Source organism: Lampris incognitus, chromosome 13 (assembly GCF_029633865.1).
Source record: "Lampris incognitus isolate fLamInc1 chromosome 13, fLamInc1.hap2, whole genome shotgun sequence".
NCBI lineage: Eukaryota > Metazoa > Chordata > Actinopteri > Lampriformes > Lampridae > Lampris > Lampris incognitus.
This window is the reverse complement of record NC_079223.1, coordinates 502711-527774: the sequence shown is the minus strand read 5'-3', so window position 1 is coordinate 527774 and position 25064 is coordinate 502711. Positions and strand designations below refer to the sequence as shown.

Below are 25064 nucleotides of genomic sequence, written 5' to 3'. Positions count from 1 at the left end.
TGCACTGCTAATAGACAAACACCTGCACAGCTAATAGACACACACCTGCACGGCTAATAGACACACACCTGCACGGCTAATAGACACACACCTGCACGGCTAATAAACAAACACATGCACTGCTAATAGACACACACCTGCACTGCTAATAGACACACACCTGCACTGCTAATAGACACACACCTGCACGGCTAATAGACAAACACCTGCACGGCTAATCGACACACACCTGCACTGCTAATAGACACACACCTGCACGGCTAATAGACACACACCTGCACTGCTAATAAACAAACACCTGCACTGCTAATAGACACTCGCCTGCACTGCTAATAGACACACATCTGCACTGCTAATAGACACACACCTGCATGGCTAATAGACAAACACCTGCACGGCTAATAGACACACACCTGCACGGCTAATAGACACACACCTGCACTGCTAATAGACACACACCTGCACGGCTAATAAACAAACACCTGCACTGCTAATACACAAACACCTGCACTGCTAATAGACACACACCTGCACTGCTAATAGACACACACCTGCACTGCTAATAGACAAACACCTGCACGGCTAATAGACACACACCTGTAAGGCTAATAGACACACACCTGTAAGGCTAATAGACACACACCTGTAAGGCTAATAGACACACACCTGCACGGCTAATAGACACACACCTGTAAGGCTAATAGACACACAACTGCACGGCTAATAGACACACACCTGCACGGCTAACAGACACACACCTGTAAGGCTAATAGACAGGTGCTTCGACTGGATCGTAACGTAGTATTTAGACTAGCAGATTAGATGAAGTGGATGCTTTTATAGACTATTCCAGAGAAAATTACATTCACTACTACTTAAACTGTGAGCTGATACTCAGAGCAGCGGACGGTAGACGGTGTCATACTGCAACTTCTGTTTTTACCGAGGCCTCTGTCCACATATCAACTTGCATATTTACACATCTTCACAATGATATGTGTGAAGATTTCATTTCCTTTGTGCAAGCTCTCTGGTGTTTTACGCTTAGAAAAAAATAGATTTTATCTAAAACCTTCTTCTGTTGGCACAAGAAACTGCCCTGAACAAATTAATTCAATTTAAAGTTAACCAACCACATTTTAAAGTGTTTTTAAGGCAAGGGATCCCTGCTGATCATCGACTCCTGTGTGGTTGACCTTCATCGACCTCCTTCATCCCTGAAGTCATAAAGCCTTTCTTGTATTTCGTCATATTTCTGGAGAGTAACGGAAATCTTTACCGCCCCACGGGTCATTTCCATGGCAACTGTCACGTGGTCGCTTTCAGCATCCAGAGCAGAAATCCTCAGACCACATGAAGGACGAGGAAGGCCGTGTAACCAACCCTGACAGTCAACAGATAAACAGGCCATCCATTATTCACAGGAACCGCCGCTCGCTCCCACACGCTGCGGTTCGGAAAGGTCCGCTCAGTTCCACCGAGCCCACTGGGACCAGATGAGGACCTGCCGCTCCTGTTCCGGACGGTCTGGGCAAAGGCTTTCCTCTGCAGGGTACACGGTGTCCTGTAGGGGGCGCGCCTCTCTCCGCTGTCGGCGGCGGGAAATGGGCGGAGTCGGAAACGCGACAGCCTCCTGTGCGTCCCTCCCTCCCTCCCGCCCTCCCTCCCTCCCTCCATGAAGGAAGGCAGCGGTGTGCGCTTGTGAAGCCAAGCGAACGAAGGTGATCCGTCGCCGCGGCACAAAGCGCGCCGTCCCGCTCCTCCGCTCGCCGTGCGCCCGCGCGCTCACACTTCCTTTCCGTCGCTCGACCGCGTCAAATTGGGCTCGTCCGCCTCGCGCCTCCCCTGCGTGGAAAAGGCCGGACGGAGGCCGACGTTCTCCTTCTCCCCCTCGAAAGCTGGAAGACGCCTGCAGACCCGGCGCTGTCTGCTGGAGCTCTCTTCCAGATATGGACGGATTTACCGGCAGTTTGGGTAAGTGCGACACCGCTACCAAGAATAGAAAACGTGTGTGTGTGTGTGTGTGTGTGTGTGTGTGTGTGTGTGCAGCGGCGGCGGCGGCGGAGGTGTTGTGGAGCTGCGGCGTCTTTACACGTGTCACTGCTGCTGCGCCCCGGACCCTGTGTGTCACATATTCACTCTTTATTCTTCTGCTTTCGGTTGTTGGTTGTTTTGCCTGCATGCTGGCGGACTTCAAAGTGAGGTTTCGCTCCAAACCTCAAATTCCGCAAGAACCGCTTCACCCAAGTCTTTCAAGAATCAGCAGAATATTGTTAGCCGACTGTCCTGTTTCTTATTCAGTCTGGTTCAGACTTGACTGGGATCTTGCCGGAACAAAGAGTCAGGAAATGATTTATTTTAACAGTCTGGCTCCTAGTGTGTGCTGGCCTATCAGCGGCCTCTGAGGACGTCTCAAGGTGTGAGAGAGTAGACCGTCACGTGTGCTGCTGTATAAACATCTGTCACTATCGGAGTCACCGTCAGAGTCACTATCAGACTCACTATCAGAGTCACTGTCAGATTCACTATCAGAGTCACTGTCAGACTCACTATCAGATTCACTATCAGAGTCACTGTCAGACTCACTATCAGACTCACTATCAGAGTCACTGTCAGATTCACTATCAGAGTCACTGTCAGATTCACTATCAGACTCACTGTCAGATTCACTATCAGAGTCACTGTCAGACTCACTGTCAGACTCACTATCAGAGTCCCTTATCGAACTCACTATCAGAGTCACCATCAGACTCACTATCAGAGTCACTGTCAGACTCACTATCAGACTCACTATCAGTCACTTTCAGTCACTATCAAACTCACTATCAGAGTCTAACAGAGTCACTATCGAACTCACTATCAGAGTCACTGTCAGAGTCACTGTCAGAGTCACTATCAGAGTCACTGTCAGACTCACTATCAGAGTCTAACAGAGTCACTATCGAACTCACTATCAGAGTCACTGTCAGAGTCACTGTCAGAGTCACTATCAGAGTCACTGTCAGACTCACTATCAGAGTCACTGTCAGATTCACTATCAGAGTCACTGTCAGACTCTATCAGACTCACTATCAGTCACTATCAGACTCACTATCAAACTCACTATCAGAGTCTAACAGAGTCACTATCAGAGTCTAACAGAGTCACTATCAGAGTCACTTTTAGAGTCACTGTCAGATTCACTATCAGAGTCACTGTCAGATTCACTATCAGAGTCACTATCCGACTCACTATCAGAGTCACTGTCAGATTCACTATCAGAGTCACTATCAGTCACCGTCAGACTCACTATGAGTCACTGTCAGACTCACTATCAGAGTCACTGTCAGAGTCACTATCAGAGTCACTATCAGAGTCACTATCGAACTCACTATCAGAGTCACTATCAGAATCACTATCAGAGTCACTGTCAGAGTCACTGTCAGACTCACTATCCGTCACTATCAGAGTCACTATCAGACTCACTGTCAGAGTCACTGTCAGAGTCAATGTCAGAGTCACTGTCAGACTCACTATCAGAGTCACTATCAGAGTCACTGTCAGACTCACTATCAGACTCACTATCAGTCACTATCAGAGTCACTATCAGAGTCACTATCAGACTCACTGTCAGAGTCACTGTCAGACTCACTATCAGAGTCACTGTCAGATTCACTATCAGAGTCACTATCAGAGTCTGTCAGATTCACTATCAGAGTCACTATCAGAATCACTATCAGAGTCACTGTCAGTCACTATCAGACTCACTATCAGACTCACTGTCAGACTCACTATCAGAGTCACTGTCAGATTCACTATCAGTCACTGTCAGACTCACTATCAGACTCACTATCAGTCACTATCAGAGTCACTATCAAACTCACTATCAGAGTCTAACAGAGTCACTATCAGACTCTATCAAGTCACTATCAGAATCACTATCAGACTCACTATCAGAGTCACTGTCAGATTCACTATCAGAGTCACTATCAGACTCACTATCAGAGTCACTGTCAGACTCACTATCAGAGTCACTGTCAGATTCATTATCAGAGTCACTGTCAGACTCACTATCAGTCACTATCAGAGTCACTGTCAGAGTCACTGTCAGATTCACTATCAGAGTCACTATCAGACTCACTATCAGAGTCACTGTCAGAGTCACTATCAAACTCACTATCAGAGTCTAACAGAGTCACTGTCAGACTCACTATCGTTGTTCACTTGATGCTGGTGCGGTATAAGGAGAGCTCAGATGACAGACTTGTCTCAGTAAGGTTCAGTCATGTCTACATTCAAAGAAAACGACGAACACAAACTTTTATTCACGCGTTCTAATTATTCATACCCGGACATGGATTTCTAAGTGGATTTAGTTTGTAAAGAGCCCAGACTGTCATATAGAGTATGGTGTAACTGCCAAGTGGGAGTAAATGTTTAATTTCAGTTTGTCTCATTTTCACTCATGGCTTATGTAGAATACTCTTGCATGGTATTGATTACACTAGTCATGACGTAGAACAGGCCTGCGTTCAGTTAAACCATGTCGTGAGTAAAACAGGTCAGCTGTCTCGTGGACAGTGATCACATTAGAGTACTGTTAGCCGGTGGTCACATGACCCCTCTATTTCTCCTCTGGGTGGATGATCTTCTGGTACTACTATCAGTAACTGAGATCTTTGATCCTCCCTCAGTGAAGGTGTAGTTTAGATATAGTATAGGGTTTGCAGAAATGTAGTGTCAGTGTAGGTGAAATGAGTTAAGGTGTAGGTTAAATGCAATGGTGGTGTAGATTAAATGCAGTGATGTGTAGGTTAAATGCAATGGTGGTGTAGATTAAATGCAGTGATGTGTAGGTTAAATGCAATGGTGGTGTAGATTAAATGTGGTGCTGGTGTTGGCCGTTTTAAATTGTCCCTAGGAATGTGTGTGTGTGTGTGTGTGTGTGTGTGTGTGTGTGTGTGTGTGTGTGTGGGCCCTGAGATGGCCTGGCGGCCTGTCCAGGGTGTCTCCCCGCCTGCCGCCCAATGACTGCTGGAATACGCTCCAGCATCCCCGCGACCCTAAGAGCAGTCTAAGTGGTTAAGACAATGGATTGATGGATGGATGGTGGTGTTGGTTAAATGCAGTGGTGGTGTAGATTAAATGCAGTGGTGGTGTAGGTTAAATGCAGTGGTGGTGTAGATTAAATGCAGTGATGTGTAGGTTAAATGCAGTGGTGGTGTACATTAAATGCAGTGATGTGTAAGTGAAATGCAGTGGTGGTGTAGATTAAATGCAGTGGTGGTGTAGGTTAAATGAAGTGATATGTAGATTAAATGCAGTGATGAGTAGGTTAAATGCAGTGGTGGTGTAGATTAATTGCAGTGATATGTAGGTTAAATGTGAGGTTTTATGTTTTTTTAATTACTGGCCCTCCCCCTTTACTCTGCATCTTAATGTTGGTGTAGATTAAATGCAGTGATCTGTAGGTTAAATGCAGTGGTGGTGTAGGTTAAATGCAGTGGTTGTGTAGATTAAATGCAGTGATGTGTTACTTTTGATTGCTTTTAACTTTTAGTAACCTTTTTATCGTTAACCTTTACTACTTTTTCGATTTTATCGGATTATCGATTGTTGCTTGGATTTGGTTGCGCTGGAGTGTCCATGTCCGTAGTGCTTTCGCTGTGTGTGGTGAAAACTGTGGACTCAGACCTCTGCCGTGGCCGTAATCGGTGGTTTTATTTATTTGTTTGTTTGTTTATTTATTTTTACATCCTCGCTGAGCTTTTTGTTTGATTTCTGGAAATACAGCTGTGTTCCCATCTTCAGGCTTCCGGCTTTGGGAAAAATGCCTCCCCTCTCTTCGCCCTCCACTGAGTGCACCAGCTGTGCCACGCTCAGCCAGAAAATCACAGCTTGAAAAAAGAATCTCTTTGCTTTAGCAAATGCAAGAGGATGAAAAACGTATTGACACTTTGATTGCTGCTTCCCAAGCTGATGTTCCGGAACCCGCTGACGATCAGGACCAGGGACATGAAACGTGTTGTGAAGCAGCTTTCAAGAGATAATGAGCCCCACACCGATGACTGCAGACACTATTCCCTGGTCCGGCCAGAACCTGCTTGAGACCGACACCGCATCGGATCTGGATATGTGCTACTGGCTAAACTGGGGAGCAAGACCTAAGACCTGTTCTACCCCCGCAGTGTCAAACTCTGAGCTCTGGACAGACATTGTCCAGGGTAAAAGAAGAGTCAGACACAACAAGCACAGTTTCACTAACGTCTCACCAGAGGTTTGGATGGAGAACAGGTTTATTATACTGGATGAGCTGCCCGTCACTGAGCACAGTGGCAATGCCACAGTTAGCCCACGGCTTGTTTCCTGCTCGACAACTAACCACCAGTTGTCCTGGGCCGAAGTGGTGTTCCGCGGTTGTAAGAGAGACTCAGATGGAGCTGCCTCTCCATCTCATCTAAGGCTCTCCAACCGCTACGCAGCACTATCTGACGACACCCTGGTCAACCCAGCCAGTGCTCCTGCCAATGCTCCCGATACTGCAGCCTCCAAACCTGCTGTGGCTAGCAGTGTTCAGGTGGCCCTCCACTCTACTGCAAAGCCAAATCATCGGCCCTCGTTCCGGTCAGTGACTTCCTGTTGTAAGACTCTGAGAAAGGCCATGCTCAGAATTGGAAGTCTTCCTTGTTCTGAGTCGGCAGGGAATTCCTCTCGCAGATCTGTTGTCGCTGCCTCGTCAAAACAATTGCCAGCCCAGATACCACTTTATCAGCAGGCAATATTAAAACAGCCTGCGGAAACGGATTATGCTCTCTCCTGCCCTGAGAACCCACAGCCATCAGCTCTTCGTCCCCAACTAAATAGCGGGGGACTACGTAATCAGGGACATCCTTTCCTTTAACGCAGCTACACCGTTTCCCTTGAGCCACAGTCCCTGTCATCTTGGCTAAGCTCCCGGGGCTGCCTAATTCGCTCCCAGCTTCTACCAACCGCGTGATAGTGCATGTTGGGACTAACGATGCAGCTCATCAGCAGTCTGAACTAACCAAAAAGGATTTTATTGATCTTTTCAGCTTTTTAAGTGCGTGCGGGAAGTCTGTTTCTGTCTCAGGCCCTATTCCGACTCTGGCCCGTGGAGCGGGGCGTTTCAGCAGAATCCTTAGCCTGCACACATGGTTCACCTCTGCCTGCAGAGCTCACAATATTGGTTTTATTGATCATATTAATCTGTTTTGGGATTGCCTCTCCTTCTTCAGAGCTGACGGAGTCCACCCAAACAGTCTGGGTACCCGGATGCTAGCAGCCAACCTGCAGCACACAGTGCAGTCCTCTCCGTGTGACTGACTATTTACATCTCACTCTTCCCTTCCGGAGCCTCTGCTTCCGCCTGTGGTGGCACTTGAAGGTACTGTTCCGGCCGCTGTCTCCCTCCGCTAGCCTCATCTCTCCTTGACCCTCTCGCCGGGAATTTTCCCCATACAGACTATTATCAGACCCCGTGCCTCTCATCCACACAATGTATCTAATAGCAGAAACAACAACAACCGAATATCAGGAGCAAATATCTGCAATTTGTGTCCTATTTGTTGGGCTGCTGTTGGTGTTAATTCTGCTGTGACACCCAGCAATTTTGGCCTGTTGAATGTGAGATCTCTGGGTAATAAGTACTTTATCATTCATTATGTTGTTGTTTCCAATAATCTGGACTTTTTTATGATTACTGAGACATGGCTGTCCCCAGGGGACACTGTTCCCCTGATTGAGGCTCACCCCCCTGATTTTGCATATTTTCACATTCCCAGGCCCTCTGGAGGAGGCGGTGGCCTAGCTGTTTTTTATAAATTAGGTCTTAAGTGCCATCCTGTTACTTTTATCTCATTTGAGGTTTTATGTTTTTTTTTATTACTGGCCCTCCCCCTTTACTCTGCATCTTAATCTATAGGCCCCCTAATACAGTTAGTTTTATCTCTGATTTTTCTGACCTTTTATCTACTGTCATGCCAAAATATGACAGGGTGCTTTTCTTGGCGATTTTACTGTTCATGTGTGCTGCCCTTCCCATTTCATCACCTCACATTTTTTTGGATATTGTAGATTCTTTTAATCTCATTCAATCTGTTAAAGGGGCCACACATTCCAAATGCCATATTTTAGACCTTGTGCTCTCCTCTGGTTTCTCTCTCAAATGTCTCAATTTGGTGGATATGCCTGTATCTGACCATAAAGCTGTCATTTTCAAAGTCCCACTACAGCTCGCTACTCCTAGTCATTATGCTATAACACGCTCTCACATTCTCAACACTGGCTCTGCAGTTAAATTCTGTGATGCTTTTAATTCATCATCCTTTAATTCCTCTTTATCCCCCCTCAATCCAGATGCACTATTAAATTCATTCAATGATCAGTGCCAATCCATCCTCGACCAAATTGCACAATTTTAAACTAGAAAACAAAAATTAAATAACCTCCCCTGGCTGAATGATCACACCTGTGCCCTTAGAAGACTTTGTAGAAAAACAGAACGACAATGGAAGGTCAAAAGGTCCGAATTAACACATAACACCCTTAAAAACCAAATGTTAATTTACCAGAAGGCAGTTAAGGATGCGAGATCAGCGTACTTCTCTGAACTAATATTGAGAAATAACCACAATCCTGAAGTTCTCTTTGGGGTAATTGATTCTGTCATTAATGGTCGCTCCACTTCTCTTTTTGAACCTGATGTTGAGTTGTCCGAAAAATTTCTCACTCATTTTGTAAACAAGGTGGAGAATATTGGGTCCCAAATCCAGCCAGGCTCTTTTCGTTCCATTCTCCATGTTAATTCAAACTCTTTCACCCAATTTCAACCAATTACAACTTCAGTGTTGGAGACTGCAGTCTCCAATATGAGCTCGTCCTGCATCCTAGACATCTATCCCACTGAGCTACTCAAGGAGGTATTTTCCACTATGAGCCCCGTTATTCTGCAAATTCTTAATAATTCTCTTGCCTCTGGTTCTTTTCCAGATAGTTTTAAGCGTGCCATCATTCACCCATTGCTGAAGAAACCTAATTTAGACCCTCTGTCCCTAAGTAACTACAGGCCAATTTCCAAATTGTCTTTTTTTATCTAACGTTCTGGATAGAGTAATTTCTTCTCAGTTGATTTCTTTTATGAACATTAATACTGTTTTTAATCATTTCCAGTCTGGTTTAAGAGCACTTCATAGTACTGAGACAGCTCTAGTTAAGGTCACTAATGATCTACTGTTGAATGCAGACAGAGGTTACTGCTCGATTTTAGTTCTTTTGGACTTAAGTGCTGCCTTTGACATGGTTGATCACAACATCCTCCTACATCGCTTAGAGAACTGGGTTGGCATCAAGGGCTTGGCTCTTAACTTATTATGCTCTTACCTCACCAACAGAACCTTTTCTGTTGTCCTGGGTAACTCTACCTCCTTGGTGGCTCAGCTGAGTTGTGGTGTCCCTAAAGGCTCATTTCTTGGCCCCCTTCTCTTTTCTATATACATGCTGCCCCTTGGCCAGGTCATTCAAAATTACGATGTGCGCTACCATTTTTTATGCTGACGACACTCAGTTATATGTGCCACTAAAACCCACAGATCCTAGCGCCCTAGCAAATTTCACAACTTACCTCACTGACATTAAATCCTGGATGTCCAAAATTGTTCTTAAATTTAATGATGATAAGTCTGAGGTCATTCTGTTCGGTCCCAAAAATTCCATCAGTCCATTTGCTACTAATCTTAGTGGTCTGTCAGGTAGTCTTATGCAGGCTGCTAGAAATCTTGAGGTAATATTTGATGCTAACCTCAATTTTGACAATCGAATAAAACATGTTCAGTCCTGCTTTTTCCAACTCAAGCTAATCTCCAAAATTAGGTCATTTTTATCAGTTGCTGACTTGCAAAAAGTTGTACACACTTTTATCTTTTCTTGGCTCGACTACTGTAATGCATTCTATTCTGGTATCAGCAAGGGCTCCCTCCACCGTCTGCAGTTGGTACAAAATTCCGCTGCTTGGCTCATTACTGGGACAAGGAGGCATGACCAGATCACTCCTGGGCTTGCCTCCGGAGCTACACTGGCTCCCTGTTATATTTCGAATTGATTTTAAAATTTTACTGCTCACTTTTAAGGCTTTAAATGCTATTGCTCCTTTATACATTTGTGATTTATTGACTTGGTATGTCCCCCCTCGACCATTAAGGTCTGCAGATGGAGCCCTGCTAGTTATTCCCAGGTCTTGGTTGGTTACAAAGGTTGATCGGGCTTTTGCTGTTAGATCCCCACACTATGGAACTCTCTTCCTGCTGAGCTAAGATGAACTAAGTCTCTAGCTTCTTTTAAATCTCGTCTCAAAGTGTTTCTTTTTATGAGAGCTTTTACAAATGTTGGACATTTGTTTTTATTTTTACTGTTTTTGTTTTTGCTCTTATTTGATCTTACTCTTATTCCTGCCATGTCTGTTTTTTTTTGTTTTTTGTGAAGCACTTTGTAACATTGTTTTAGAGAAGTGCTATATAAATAAAATTATTATTATTAATATTATTATTATTATGTGAAGGGTAAATGCAGTGGTGGTGTAGGTTAAATTTAGTGAGGGTGTTATGTAGATATAGTGTTGGCGTAGTTTTAAATGTAGTGATGATTGTGTAGGTGTAGTTTAAATGTTGTGAAGGTGTAGTTTAGATATAGTGTAGGTGTAGTTCAGGTTCTATGGGGCGCCAAGTGTGACAGACCTTTTTTCGTAGACTGAATGCCTTTTGTGCTATGAAACATATAAATTCATTACCACACCATATAACTGTGTAACACCTTTTGTTCATGAAAAACACAGTGCGTTAGCATTGTGCAGAGTTGTGACCAAGTCACTGTTATGCAAGTCATAAGTAAGTCTCAAGTCTTAACCTTCGAGTCTCAAGTCAAGTCCCAAGTCATGAAGGGCAAGTCTCAAGTCAAGTCCCAAGTCACCGAGCTCAGGTCAAGTCACAAGTCCCTAATTTCAGGTGTCAAGTCATCAAGTCTCAAATGTAGGGTGTTTTATACCAATTTAACACATTTTTTTTTTAAATTCAGGTAATATTAAATTGTTTCATTACAATAGTACATAAATAAACCACAGATAATGTTAGAAATAATTGTTATTTTATTGTGTTCAAATTTGGACAACAGTTGGATTTTGTTTTACATTTAAGAAATAATAAAGGGCACACTCTAAATCACAAATGAGCGCACAACTCTTAATAACTATACAAAACATATTGATCATTCCAATACACAATAAACAAACACTCTCTCTGCATGTCTAGTTTGACCTACAATTCATTGCACTTGCAAAATATCAAGTTGGCTAGGACTTTATCGCCTCCCTCCAAAACACGCAAACAAGCACTGCCTGACTAGCCTACTGCTGGAGGTAGATAGGTTGACAGGCAGGTAGGCCATCCAATCATTTTAACCGGACACCTTAAAATGATTGGGTGGGTTTATAACGGTCCTGCGACTTCCACAGATTACTCTTTTTATTTTTTAAATTTAGTGTCAGAGCATTTTATTTATTGATTCCTGTCGGGATGTAAAGAGAATTGCAAAAAGTGCTTCTGAAAAAAATCGCCTTCCCTACCTTTAATTATTTGACTCCCTAGATTAGTGGAATCAGGGGTGCTGTTGGTGTAATTAAATAAATACATGGGCTGTGTGTGACGAAAGGCGCACCCTACTTATGTACGCTTATTAAGTACCGATGTACGTGACAATGTGTACTTAATAAGCGTACATTAAAATATATAGGGGTGCGTTTTTGGTCACAGCCATGGAGGTTTGAGAACCACTGGACTAGACACAAGGGAGTATTTCACAAAGCTGGCTAACTGAGTATGATGCCTGACATCTGCGCAAAGTAAACCCTGGAAACCCTTCAGATCTGGAACATGGATTGAAGTAAAAAGAGCTGTTCCGGGGTTCACTCTGCGCAGAAGTGAGACTTACTTAGTTAGCCAGCTTTGTGAAATAACTTACTACCCCATGGCTCTAATCTGAGCCTATGCTTAGTAGGCTATGCTTCATATTGGGTGCAGTGCACTGTGTGTCATGCTCGGAGCATTATTTCAATTGCCATTGTGCCATACAAAAAGTGTTGTAATGTTGGTTTCCTGAAACAAGTAAATGTATTTATAAATGTTTATAATTCAATGGAGAAAAGTCTTTCCAAAGACAGTGTATAACTAGATTAATTTGAATCATGGAGATACTTTAATATTTTTTATTTATTTGTTTATTTGACAGGGACAATGCACAATAAATATATTGCACCAGAATTAGCTATAAGCTAATTTGCATCTGTAGTCCCTCGGCAGGAGTCATCGGTAGCACATAATTCGGAGCATCAAGTCTAAATGCGCAATTAAAAACAGTGTAAACATAATCACGATTGAATACCACTAGTTCAGTGCCCGTTCAGAATGGGCTGATTTTCTCGAGAACCGCATTATATTACGCATATTTAAAACTATATTATATTATATAATAGTATGATACGTGAAACCATGCACTGAAACAGTGTTTGATTAGCTAATTATCAGGGGGCAACAGGGGGTATGCTAATTCATTCCGGTGACCGCTACATCGCCCAGACATCGTTTGCCCACTGGGCCAACATAATTGAATATTCACTGTTAGGTGTTCTGAAACAGAACAGTACGTTCAATTGTATTGCTGAGATGAGATTGGGACGATGTTGGGGGGATATAGCCTGGCTGGCGTATTCCTAACGGGCAGATTGGGTCTGTGTGTGTGTCTGACCACTCACATGCTACTGTACCTGTAGCCTAGCTAGCTAGCAAACAAACTTACTTCTCTTTGTGGCTTTTCAGATGACGCACAAAGTTTGACGTTGTTGAAATCCCATCTGATAATTTTGCTGCACATGTTTTACAAACAGCAGTCTTTTTTTCCCCAACAACTTCGAAGTTCTTATAGCCGTAAATAATTATTTTTGGAATCGTTCCAGCAGCAGCTGCACTTGCCATGATTGCAAACTCTCCGCGCTCATGTTGAGTAGAGCTGACGTTAGTTTTTGAGTAGCATGATGGTACCTCCAATTAGATGTGAGTATTTTTGTTTTCCCGCCCATCTAAACGTTTGATTGGCCCTACGCAATGCGTGTGCGTAGGTAATTGTGTGCGCACTGGAAATGAAGAATGATTACAAAATAAAATGAATAAAATACGAGAGAGGTGCCTCCCGCATAAACATTGAGAAAACACTCAAAACAATTCTCTCGAGTCATCCAGCTCAAGTCCAAGTCCAAGTCATAGATGTCAAGTCTCAAGTAATTTTAATTTTGGCAAGTCAAGTCGCAAGTCTTCAAATTTGTGACTCGAGTTGCACTCGAGTCCAAGTCATGTGACTCGAGTCCACAACTGTGGCATTGTGTCCATGAAATATTGAAGAGAGCACATACTTTCCGTGCAGAGACGAGCACAAATACATCAAAAAGTCTCTTGTTACAAATTACAAATACTTGCTCATCAAATGTATCAAAATGAAATACAAAATGCTTGTATGAGACAATGTATTTAAAATACAGGTAATTTGTAACTTGAAAATAGAAAAATACATTCTATACAAACTGATATCACATTTTAGGCATTTAGTAGCCTCAATATGGGTCTGAACCTAACCTCCTACTTTGAAAAGATGAGCTCTGCTAATTTCCCTACATCATAGATTTGAAGTGGCCATCAGGATGTCTTGGAGGGGGGAGGCTGTGAATTCAGGGGTGCATGCTGGGTGGTTTCTGTCAGTCAAAGCGACCACTGACTGACTGAGTGAACAGCCAGTTGAAATGCAGCTGGGGGAAGTGAACAGTTAGGCCACAGTGATGCACTAGTTCTTTCAGAAGACAATAAGACTGGGCATTTAGCAGATGTCTTTTCCAAGAGTGATACATATAAGTGCAGTGGAATAAGTACATTTCCAAGATCTCCCAACTTTCCAAACAACCAATTGAACGAGTGCAAAAGACACATAAGAGCACCATTACAACAGAGTATGATACAGTACAAAATAGTAGAAGAGAAAGAGAAGCACCCCCTTCCCCCCAGTGCCAACAACAACCTAAAAAAAAAAGAGTATACGCCTTTGTGTACCCCCTGACACTGCAGTCCTTCTATTTCCGTTGTAGTTGTTTTTCAGCACAATTAATATATAATTAAAAATTTTTTTTACATTTCAGTTTTAGTTGTTTGTCAGCACAACTAATTTCTCCATCACTTCAGCTGTTAATCACCTTCTATGGTGATTATGAATCCAGTGAGGAAAGGTCCTTTCTGGGGTCCTCCAGAAAGTGAAGATCTCCAACTCTGCTGTGCTGTGTCTGGGCAACATCTCTCTGCCCAACTGGCTCTCAGTTCCTGTTGCTGGGATTGGAAATGGTAGAGGCAAACAGGGAAACAATTTTTTTATGAATTTACATTAAATTCAAGGATTTTTAATGTAAAAATGTAAAAAAAAAATTGACATGAAACTAGCTACTCGGTTTTTTTTTTAATTGATGACTATAATTTTTGATGATTCATTCATGAAATTGCAGTTTAACCTAAGAGACACTGAAGTGAGAGTAGTTTACCTGTACTCTGGTCAGAGAAGATGATGAAAGTCATCTTCATTCTCTGCAGCGGTGTTTGATTAGGCAGTCTCACTTTCTGACACAAGGCCGAGCTCTTCAGCTGAATGCAGAAACAGGTGCTGTAGCCTCTTCTTCTCTGCAGCTAGTTTGGGAGGCAACCACCTCATCTTGAAAAACGGGTGGGTTGCTGTAGCTAGGATGTCTTCACTGACATTAGTCTTCAGCTGTAAGAAGCTACTGGACCTTTTCCTCAAAGCTAGCTATGGTGGCTTGCAAGTTATGTGAGCAGTACCACAGGTTTGAAGATTGAAGGTCGTGTAATTTAGCTTGAACAACGAAGAGGGTAGGCATGAGCTCACCATAGTAGCATGAGGTCTGACCTGGAAGACAGTCAATGGCAATGGCAATGGGCTTGAGGACTCTGCAGTATTCCTCAAGGAAATCAAGCTCTACCTCTTTGAATGGTGGGAGTTGCACTGCAGGCATGATCTCAGGAAACTTCTCCCGAAGAAGTGTCAGCTGATTCAAACGGCCAGAAAGAGAATTCCACCTAAAAACGCAGGGTGTCTTCAGTTGCTGGTTGGTCAAATCATTGAGTATTTCCGCATATTTTGGTCTGCCAGAAGCATTTCATAGGGCTCAACACTTTGGCATGGATGAATGAGTAAGCCTGGAGAGAGTTGAATTGTCTTTAATTCCCCATTTGGCATCAGTGGTTGAGACTAAACTCAGTGTATGAGTGGAACACCTGACGCGAGGTGGCAGATTGATAGCACACCTGACACTTCTCCTTCTGGCTCTATTATTACAAATGAAAAGATCCTGTTCCTGCTCGTCTGTCTCTTTCTGTTCCTCTGAAACGACTGTGATATTGAACTGTCGAAATGCTTTTGAGAAGTTTGATGCATTGTCAGTTACAGTAGCCACAATGGTGTCAGTTGTGAGTCTATAGTCTGAATGGATTTCCTCCAGTGGTTGTAGAGGTATGTGGACTGGGAAAATGTCTGCAAGCAAGAGCAGCTGATTTATGTTCTCACGTGTCTGTTTGCATCCAATGTACAGTGACTCCCATATAACTTGCTGTTTTAGTTGACCAGATATCTGCAGTGGTCCAAACATGCTGTATGCACTGAAGTCTCTCCTTTGCTGTTTTATTGTTAAAGTCTTCATCGATTCTTCTTCCAAGTGTCCTCCTGGACATAACTTTAGCACCTTGATAAAGTACCTGTACCAAGTCCATAAATTCTTTATGCTCAACAGTGGCCAATGGGTACATACCTTTAGTGACAAAGGATGTGACGAGAGAGTCAATTTTATTTTGTGTTACTGGACCTTGTTCAAAGGGAGTAGTTTGTTTGTATGAGGTCCTGTTTTCTTTTTCCACTGGCAAATTCCTTTTTGTGGTCTTCAAATTCCTTTATTTTGTCAGGGTGCCTTCGTTTCAAGTAAGCTTTAAAATTTATCACACTGCATGTATTGGAAAGTGACGAAATGAGTGTAACAATCAGTTCTGTCTATAAAAGTTTAACCTGCATTTGCTTTAGTGTACAGAATTATTCCTGTATGACACATTTATTCTGCAAACTGCTGACTCAGTAATGTGTATGACCACAACACTTTCATGCACATCATACCTTCAGTAACGCAACCTATGAACATAATTAATTTTGTCCTTTCTAAAACTCTGATGTCTACGAAAGTTCAAGCAGCCATTGCTTTCGTGGATGGAATGTCTTCTGTAACTGCAGAGTCCTGGAATATATTGCACTAGATCCCTTTCATTTAACTGCACGTCCTTGAATATATTGTGCTAGATCCCTTTCATGTAACTGTGGCATTCTGGATTATATTGTGCTAGATCCCTTTCGTGAAACTGTGGAGTCCCGGAATATATTGTGCCACATCCCTTTCATGCAACTTTGGAGTTCCGGGATATATTGTGCTCGATCCCTTTCATGTACCTGTGGAGTCCTGGAATATATTGTGCTAGGTCCCTTTCATGTTCCTGTGGAGTCCTGGAATATATTGTGCTAGATCCCTTTCATGTACCTGTGGAGTCCTGGAATATATTGTGCTAGATCCCTATCATGTAACTGTGGAGTCCTGGAATATATTGTGCTAGATCCCTTTCATGTAACTGTGGAGTCCTGGAATATGTTGTTATAGATCCCTTTCATGTACCTGTGGAGTCCTAGAATATATTGTGCTAGATCTCTTTCATGTACCTGTGGAGTCCTGGAATATGTTGTCCTAGATCCCTTTCATGTACCCGTGGAGTCCTGGAATATACTGTGCTAGATCCCTTTCATGTACCCGTGGAGTCAAATCAAAATCAAATCAAATCAAATCAATTTTATTTGTATAGCCCAATATCACAAATTACAAATTTGCCTCAGTGGGCTTAACAGCAACACAACATCCTGTCCTTAGACCCTCTCATCGGATGAGGAAAAACTCCCTAAAAAACCCTTTAACAGGGAGAAAAAATAGGAAGAACCTCAGGGAGAGCAACAGAGGAGGGATCTCTCTCCCAAGATGGACAGCGTGCAATGGATGTTGTGTGGTGTTGTGTTCACGCAATTTACATAATACAACATTGAAAGAGGATAACAGAATTATAATGGACATAAAATTGATGAAGAACATGACGCACAGGATGCCAAGCAGTGTCCACATGCCAACGGAGCAGTCCAGGACCCTAGCCACGCGACCGGCATCATCATGTAATAAAAGAAAAACTTGTGTGAGTCCTGGAATATATTGTCCGAGATCCCTTTTATGTACCTGTGGAGTCCTGGAATATATTGTCCGAGATCCCTTTCATGTACCTGTGGAGTCCTGGAATATATTGTCCTAGATCCCTTTCATGTTCCTGTGGAGTCCTGGAATATGTTGTCCTAGATCCCTTTCATGTACCTGTGGAGTCCTGGAATATATTGTCCTAGATCCCTTTCATGTACCTGTGGAGTCCAGGAATATACTGTGCTAGATCCCTTTCATGTACCTGTGGAGTCCAGGAATATACTGTGCTAGATCCCTTTCATGTACCTGTGGAGTCCTGGAATATACTGTGCTAGATCCCTTTCATGTACCTGTGGAGTCCAGGAATATACTGTGCTAGATCCCTTTCATGTACCTGTGGAGTCCAGGAATATATTGTCCTAGATCCCTTTCATGTACCTGTGGAGTCCTGGAATATACTGTGCTAGCTCCCTTTCATGTACCTGTGGAGTCCAGGAATATACTGTGCTAGGTCCCTTTCATGTACCTGTGGAGTCCTGGAATATACTGTGTTAGATCCCTTTCATGTACCTGTGGAGTCAAGGAATATACTGTGCTAGATCCCTTTCATGTACTTGTGGAGTCCAGGAATATACTGTGTTAGATCCCTTTCATGTACCTGTGGAGTCCTGGAATATACTGTGCTAGATCCCTTTCATGTACCTGTGGAGTCCTGGAATATATTGTGCTAGGTCCCTTTCATGTTCCTGTGGAGTCCTGGAATATATTGTGCTAGATCCCTTTCATGTACCTGTGGAGTCCTGGAATATATTTTGCTAGATCCCTTTCATGTACCTGTGGAGTCCTGGAATATATTGTGCTAGATCCCTTTCATGTACCTGTGGAGTCCTGGAATATATTGTGCTAGATCCCTTTCATGTACCTGTGGAGTCCTGGAATATATTGTGCTAGATCCCTTTTATGCACATCATACTTTCAGTAATATAGCAAAACAGTTAAGTGGACAAAATGAACATTCGATGGCATAGAATGATGACTGTGTGTCGTTAATGTTAATATTAACATTAATGTTAATGGGGAGAAATTTTGTCAAATGTTTGCCAGTAAACACAACCAGCTGATATAGAGCTGGTTGTGTTTACTGTTTTATATCATGTAGACTACCACGAGCAGCGAAAAATCTACCTGTTGTCTGTGTACCATGTGTATCAGTATGTACTGTGGTACTATGGTAGTACTGTTAGAGGTACTGTGGTACTATGGTAGTACTGTTAGTGGTACTGTGGTACTATGGTAGTACTGTTAGAGGTACTGTGATGTGTGAGCAGACTGCAGAGTGTTTCCAGATGCAGGAATGTTCTCGTCCCCCCTGAATGAACGAACAAACAAACAAACAAACAAACAAAAACAAAATGCTGGATTACTTTAGAGCCGAGGGGAAATTGGAGTGTGTGTGTGTGTGTGTGTGTGTGTGTGTGTGTGTGTGTGTGTGTGTGTGAGTAAACAAGCAGTGTGGTAAGACTGTGGGAGGAGTGGGCGTGGCTTCAGGAATCCAGAGACATTCCTGTTGTATTTCTGTCATGCAACATCTTGTTTTTAAAGCACACACAGACACACATATAAATGTACAGGTCCATTTTCACAGCTATTCATGGAAACACAAGACATTTATACAAAAGTGCAGAGCACAACACAGTGTTGACCGTTAGTGGTGTGTGTGTGGATGTGTGTGTGGTGGATTGTGTGTGTGGCTGTTGTTGATACTGGAAACCACAGCAGACTGGTGAGGCCATGAGACAGACATACTGGGTGGTGGAGGGTATTTTTAGCAGTTTGTCACCTACAAATCACCAACATGCTGCATGGCACATTCCACTACACACTTCCTCCATCTAACCTTTGCCTACACACACACACACACACACACACACACACACACACACACACACACACATACTCAGTCAGTCAATTCCTGAGCAACTAATGGTTGCTCTGCTGGCATTCTAGCACACATGTAGCACACATGCAGCACACATGTAGGACAGATCTAGCACACGTGTAGCACAACTCTAGCACACATTTAGCACACATGTAGCACACATGTAGCACAGATCTAGCACATATGTAGCACATATTTAGCACACATGTACCACATATTTAGCACACGTACCACATTTCTAGCACACATGTAGCACAACTCCCATCCTTCTCTTGCCAGTTGTATTTGGCCAATTATCCCACTTTTCTGAGCCATCCTGGTCTCTGCTCTTGCTCCTCTGCTGGTCCGGGGGGGGGGCTGCAGACTACCACATGCCTCCTCCCATACATGTGGAATCACCAGCCGCTTCTTTTCACCTGACAGTGAGGAGTTTCACCAGGGGGATGTAGCACGTGGGATGATCATGCTATTCACCCCAGTTCCCCCTCCCCCCCGAACAGGCGCCCCAACCGACCAGAGGAGGCGCTAGTGCAGCGACCGGGACACATATCGACATTCGGCTTCCCACCTACAGACACGGCCAATTGTGTCTGTAGGGACGCCTGACCAAGCCGGAGGTAACACGGGGATTCGAACCAGTGATCCCCATGTTGGTAGGCAACGGAATAGACCGCTACGCTACCTGGATGCCCACCATTCCCCAGTCCTCTGTGAATAGTAAACATGGCCATTGTAATTCTGGTTAGTATTCACACCCATATTTGCATATATGTTTCATATTTGCATGGGAAACTGGTCGTTGGTGTGGGTCGTTAGGCACTGTATTGTTTATAAGGGTGGGGACCCCTGCAGTCATGTGAGACTGAAGAGGTCACTTAGATTATGATGAAACGGATCTGTCAATAAACGTTGTGTCCAGAATGACCTGATTCAACCTTCTGTGATTTCTTAGCTGGGTCATTGAGCAGCATCCAGACATGTAGGTCAGATATTTTTTCTTCTGGCACGACAAGTTTTCCTATGTTTTATTTTATTTTTTGTGTATGTGCGTGCAAAATCGCGCAAGCAGCGGTGAGTTAGAAATCTTTGTGGCAAAAGCGCAGATCTACTCTAAATTTCCATAGGAAACCTCTTGTGTGACATTCCAGCACTAAAACGGGAATACCGGGAAAAGCCCTGGAAGAATGCTTCATGAAGAAATGGCAGCTCAAGTGGAACCAAGTCGCTTCATTTGACACCATTACTTTTTTTAAGGCAAACATGTCAGAAGCTAAAAGGAAAAATGCGTTTTTGCTAATTGCAGTGCCTCCCAGTGGTCCAATGGTGCTTTTTTTTTTTTCTTTGCCCAACCTCAGGAAGGGGTCCCGAGCCCTTACACCTTGTTTGGTGTCATTTTTTTCTCTTCATGTTTGGCGTCAATACATCAAATACTTGATGAGATATGAGCTCACGTCTTGTTTGGCGACTTGGCATGGTCAGACGGTTCTGAAAATCTGAACGCCGTATGATAACTTTTGTAAGACTTGGTCTGAAGAGCACCTGTAGCAGATTTGGTCAACGTTGGACAAAATGTTTGGCCTGTAAAATGTTTTAAAACGTTTTCATAAAATCCCATATGGTGTAAATGGTGTCATGGCCTGCGTTGAACTCGGCTTGATCAAAGGAACCTGGTGGGATGTCATTTTCAAAAACTGGGCATACAATTCAAAAGTTAAAAGCCTCCAAAGTTGACCTGTTGTTGGCACTCAAGTGCTCAGGGCACAGACATGGAACTTGTTGAAAAGAATCCCGGGCTGCCACAGACACCCTGGCCAGAATAATAACAGGAAGGAGAAAAGGTAGATACACTTCAGGTGTCTCTGCCAGCTTGGCTGCTTGGCCCCCGATTATAGCTGCAAGCAGTGATAGGGGCCAAGCAGTCCTGCGGGGCAGGGTCGCCATGGCAACTGGATCTGCTCATGTTTAAAGTGTGGCTGTAAGCACTGATAGCAAAGAGTTGTTTTTGCTAATTGCAGCGTCCCCAGTGAACATACAATCGCACAAAATTTGTTGTACACACTCAGGAAGGTGACCTGAGTCCATATACCCAGTTTGGTGTTAATATTAGGGGTGCAAATGACACAGTATGTCATAATGCGATACTATCACGATACGTTGCCCACGGTAATGATGGTATCATGATAAAGCGATTCTGCATTACTCGATACATTGCGACACAATCACCTATGATACATCATGATAGCTGTGTAACCGAAGAAGAAGAATGCCCCTAAGTAGGCACAAAGTAGGAATAATGTATTTATTAACTGCATTGTGGTGTAATGTATGTATTCACGTACATGTATACACATACATATGTACATAATTTATTCACTGCATTGTGGTGTAATGTATGTATTCGCATACACATGCATGTGTAATTTATTTACTCACTGCATTGTGGTGTAATGTATGTATTCACATACATGCACGCATATATGCATACATACATACATGTATACATATACATATGTATACATATGTACATACACATACATATGTGATGTATTTATTCACTGCATTGTGGTCTCGTACGTATAATACACATACATCTGTATACATATGTACATACACATTCATGTGTAATGTATTTATTCACTGCGTTGTGGTGTCAGTTTCACACAATTTGACAACTAAGATGAAAAAATACACAACAAAGTGCATAGTCTTAGTTTAGTGTCTATTTAACACACACACACACACACATACACACGCGCGCGCACACACCCACACACACTGACACACTCTCACACACACTTCAACTTGTCCATGTGTGCCATCATTTCCATGTAAAATAAATTTCCCAGGCAATTTGTTTTTGTTCTTACACTTGTGTATATGTTACTGTTTGGTTTTGTTCTTACACTTGTGTATATGTTACTGTTTGTTTTTGTTCTTAGACTTGTGTATATGTTACTGTTTGGTTTTGTTCTTACACTTGTGTATCTGTTACTGTTTGTTTTTTGTTCTTACACTTGTGCATCTGTTACTGTTTGTTTTTGTTCTTACACTTGTTTATCTGTTACTGTTTGTTTGTGTTCTTACACTTGTTTATATGTTACTGTTTGGTTTTCTTCTTACAATTGTTTATCTGTTACTGTTTGTTTTTTGTTCTTACACTTGTGTATATGTTACTGTTTGTTTTTGTTCTTACACTTGTGTATTTGTTACTGTTTTGTTTTTGTTCTTACACTTGTGTATATGTTACTGTTTGTTTTTGTTCTTAGACTTGTGTATTTGTTACTGTTTGTAAGTGTAAAAACACTTATATACACGTATACAAGTGTGTATACAAGTATGTAATACAAGTAAGTTACTGTTTGTTTTTGTTCTTAAGATTGTGTATACAAGTGTGCATACAAGTGTGTAATAAAAGTGTGTTACTGTGAGTTTTTATGTTATCAACAAAGTTGGGAAAATGAACACGGGGAAAATGTTTTCATAAAAATATTGATATTTGGCGCCAGTGTATCGATAACATATCTCAAGAGGAAATATTACGATATATTCCAGTATTGATATTTTCCCCACCCCTAGGCAGTAAATCAAAGTGTTGCTGAGATACGGCCTCACTTCCTGTTTGATGACTTTGCCACCGAAATCGGTGGTGACGGATGAACGGTTCAGAAAGTCAAAAGTGGCCTTGTCAAGAGTTGGAATACAGCAGGCAGTAAGTGGACAGTCAGTTCTTCAAGCTGATGTGTTGGAATACAGTAGGCAGCAAGTAGACAGTCAGTTCTTCAAGCTGATGTGTTGGAATACAGCAGGCAGCAAGTGAACAGTCAGTTCTTAAAGCTGCTGTGTTGGACTACAGCAGGCAGCAAGTTGGACAGTTCTTAAAGCTGATGTGTTGGAATACAGCAGGCAGCAAGTGAACAGTCAGTCCTTCAAGCTGATGTGTTAACAGTCAGTTCTTCAAGCTGATGTGTTGGAATACAGCAGGCAGCAAGTGGACAGTCAGTTCTTCAAGCTGATGTGTTGGAATACAGCAGGCAGCAAGTAGACAGTCAGTTCTTCAAGCTGATGGGTTGGAATACAGCAGGCAGCAAGTGAACAGTCAGTTCTTAAAGCTGCTGTGTTGGACTACAGCAGGCAGCAAGTTGGACAGTTCTTAAAGCTGATGTGTTGGAATACAGCAGGCAGCAAGTGAACAGTCAGTCCTTCAAGCTGATGTGTTAACAGTCAGTCCTTCAAGCTGATGTGTTGGAATACAGCAGGCAGCAAGTGGACAGTCAATTCTTCAAGCTGATGTGTTGTAATACAGCAGGCAGCAAGTGAACGGTCAATTCTTCAAGCTGATGTGTTGGAATACAGCAGGCAGCAAGTTGGACAGTCGGTTCTTTAAGTTGCTGTGTTGGAATACAGCAGGCAGCGAGTTGGACAGTCAGTTCTTCAAGCTGATGTGTTGGAATACAGCAGGCAGCAAGTGAACGGTCAGTTCTTCAAGCTGATGTGTTGGAATACAGCAGGCAGCAAGTTGGACAGTCGGTTCTTTAAGTTGCTGTGTTGGAATACAGCAGGCAGCAAGTTGGACAGTCAGTTCTTCAAGCTGATGTGTTGGAATACAGCAGGCAGCAGGTGGACAGTCAGTTCTTCAAGCTGATGTGTTGGAATACAGCAGGCAGCAAGTGAACGGTCAGTTCTTCAAGCTGATGTGTTGGAATACAGCAGGCAGCAAGTTGGACAGTCAGTTCTTCAAGCTGATGTGTTGGAATACAGCAGGCAGCAGGTGGACAGTCAGTTCTTCAAGCTGATGTGTTGGAAGCAAGTGGACAGTCAGTTCTTCAAGCTGATGTGTTGGAATACAGCTGGCAGCAAGTGGACAGTCAGTTCTTCAAGCTGAAGTGTCGGAAGCAAGTGGACAGTAAGTTCTTCAAGCTGATGTATTGGAAGCAAGTGGACAGTCAGTTCTTCAAGCTGAAGTGTTGGAAGCAAGTGGACAGTCAGTTCTTCAAGCTGATGTGTTGGAAGCAAGTGGACAGTCAGTTGTTCAAGCTGATGTGTTGGAATGCAGCAGGCAGCAAGTGGACTGTCAGTTCTTCAAGCTGAAGTGTTGGAAGCAGGAGAAATGGGCAAGCGTAGGATCTGAGGGACTTTGTCAAGAGCCAAATTGTGATGGCTTGACGACTGGGTCAGAACATCCCCAAAACAGCAGGTCTTGTGGGGTGTTCCTGGTGTACAGTGGTCAGTACCTACCAAAAGTAGTCCAAGGAAGGACAACCGCTGAACTGGCAACACTTCATGGGCACCCAAGGCTCATTGATGCGTGTGGAGAGCGAAGGCTAAAGGTTTCCTCTGGGTGGTCCAGTTTCCCCTGCCATCATAAGAAACATGCATGTTAGGGTTAATACTCCTGCCTGTGCCCCTGAGCAAGGCAGTGGAAGTAGAACTGGAGTTGGAGCAGCACACACATTATTTAACATGTTACACACTTTATTTCACATGCTATGACAGGTGCGTTAGTACCAATGGGTTGGCATGGGCTAGACATTTGGCTCTCGTAGGCCCCTTCTTTGTTGGGTTTCAGAGAGCCTAGTGAGTGCACTTTCTATTGGAACGTACCCTCCAAACAAATGCTGGTATCTCAAAGACTATACATCTCACAGCTTAGATATTTACATCACCAGTGTAATAAGCAGTCGCTGAACATTTTGTAGTATCATGAGTCCACATTACTTTAAGTATGTGGGGTCCATTGTTTAAACTCACCCACCTTCGTCACCTCTA

At 43.1% G+C, this 25064-nt stretch overlaps 1 protein-coding gene across 1 annotated transcript in view; it reads left to right on the top strand.

Annotated features, from left to right (window-relative positions):
- Positions 1 to 1686: 1686 nt before the first annotated feature.
- The window catches only part of LOC130122431 (echinoderm microtubule-associated protein-like 4), a 218711-nt gene continuing 195333 nt past the window's right edge, over positions 1687 to 25064 (top strand). Inside the window, exon 1 of the mRNA XM_056291344.1 lies at positions 1687 to 1974. Within this exon, the coding sequence (XP_056147319.1) occupies positions 1950 to 1974 (25 nt within the window). The 5' untranslated portion in view covers positions 1687 to 1949. The remainder of the gene's footprint in view (positions 1975 to 25064) is intronic.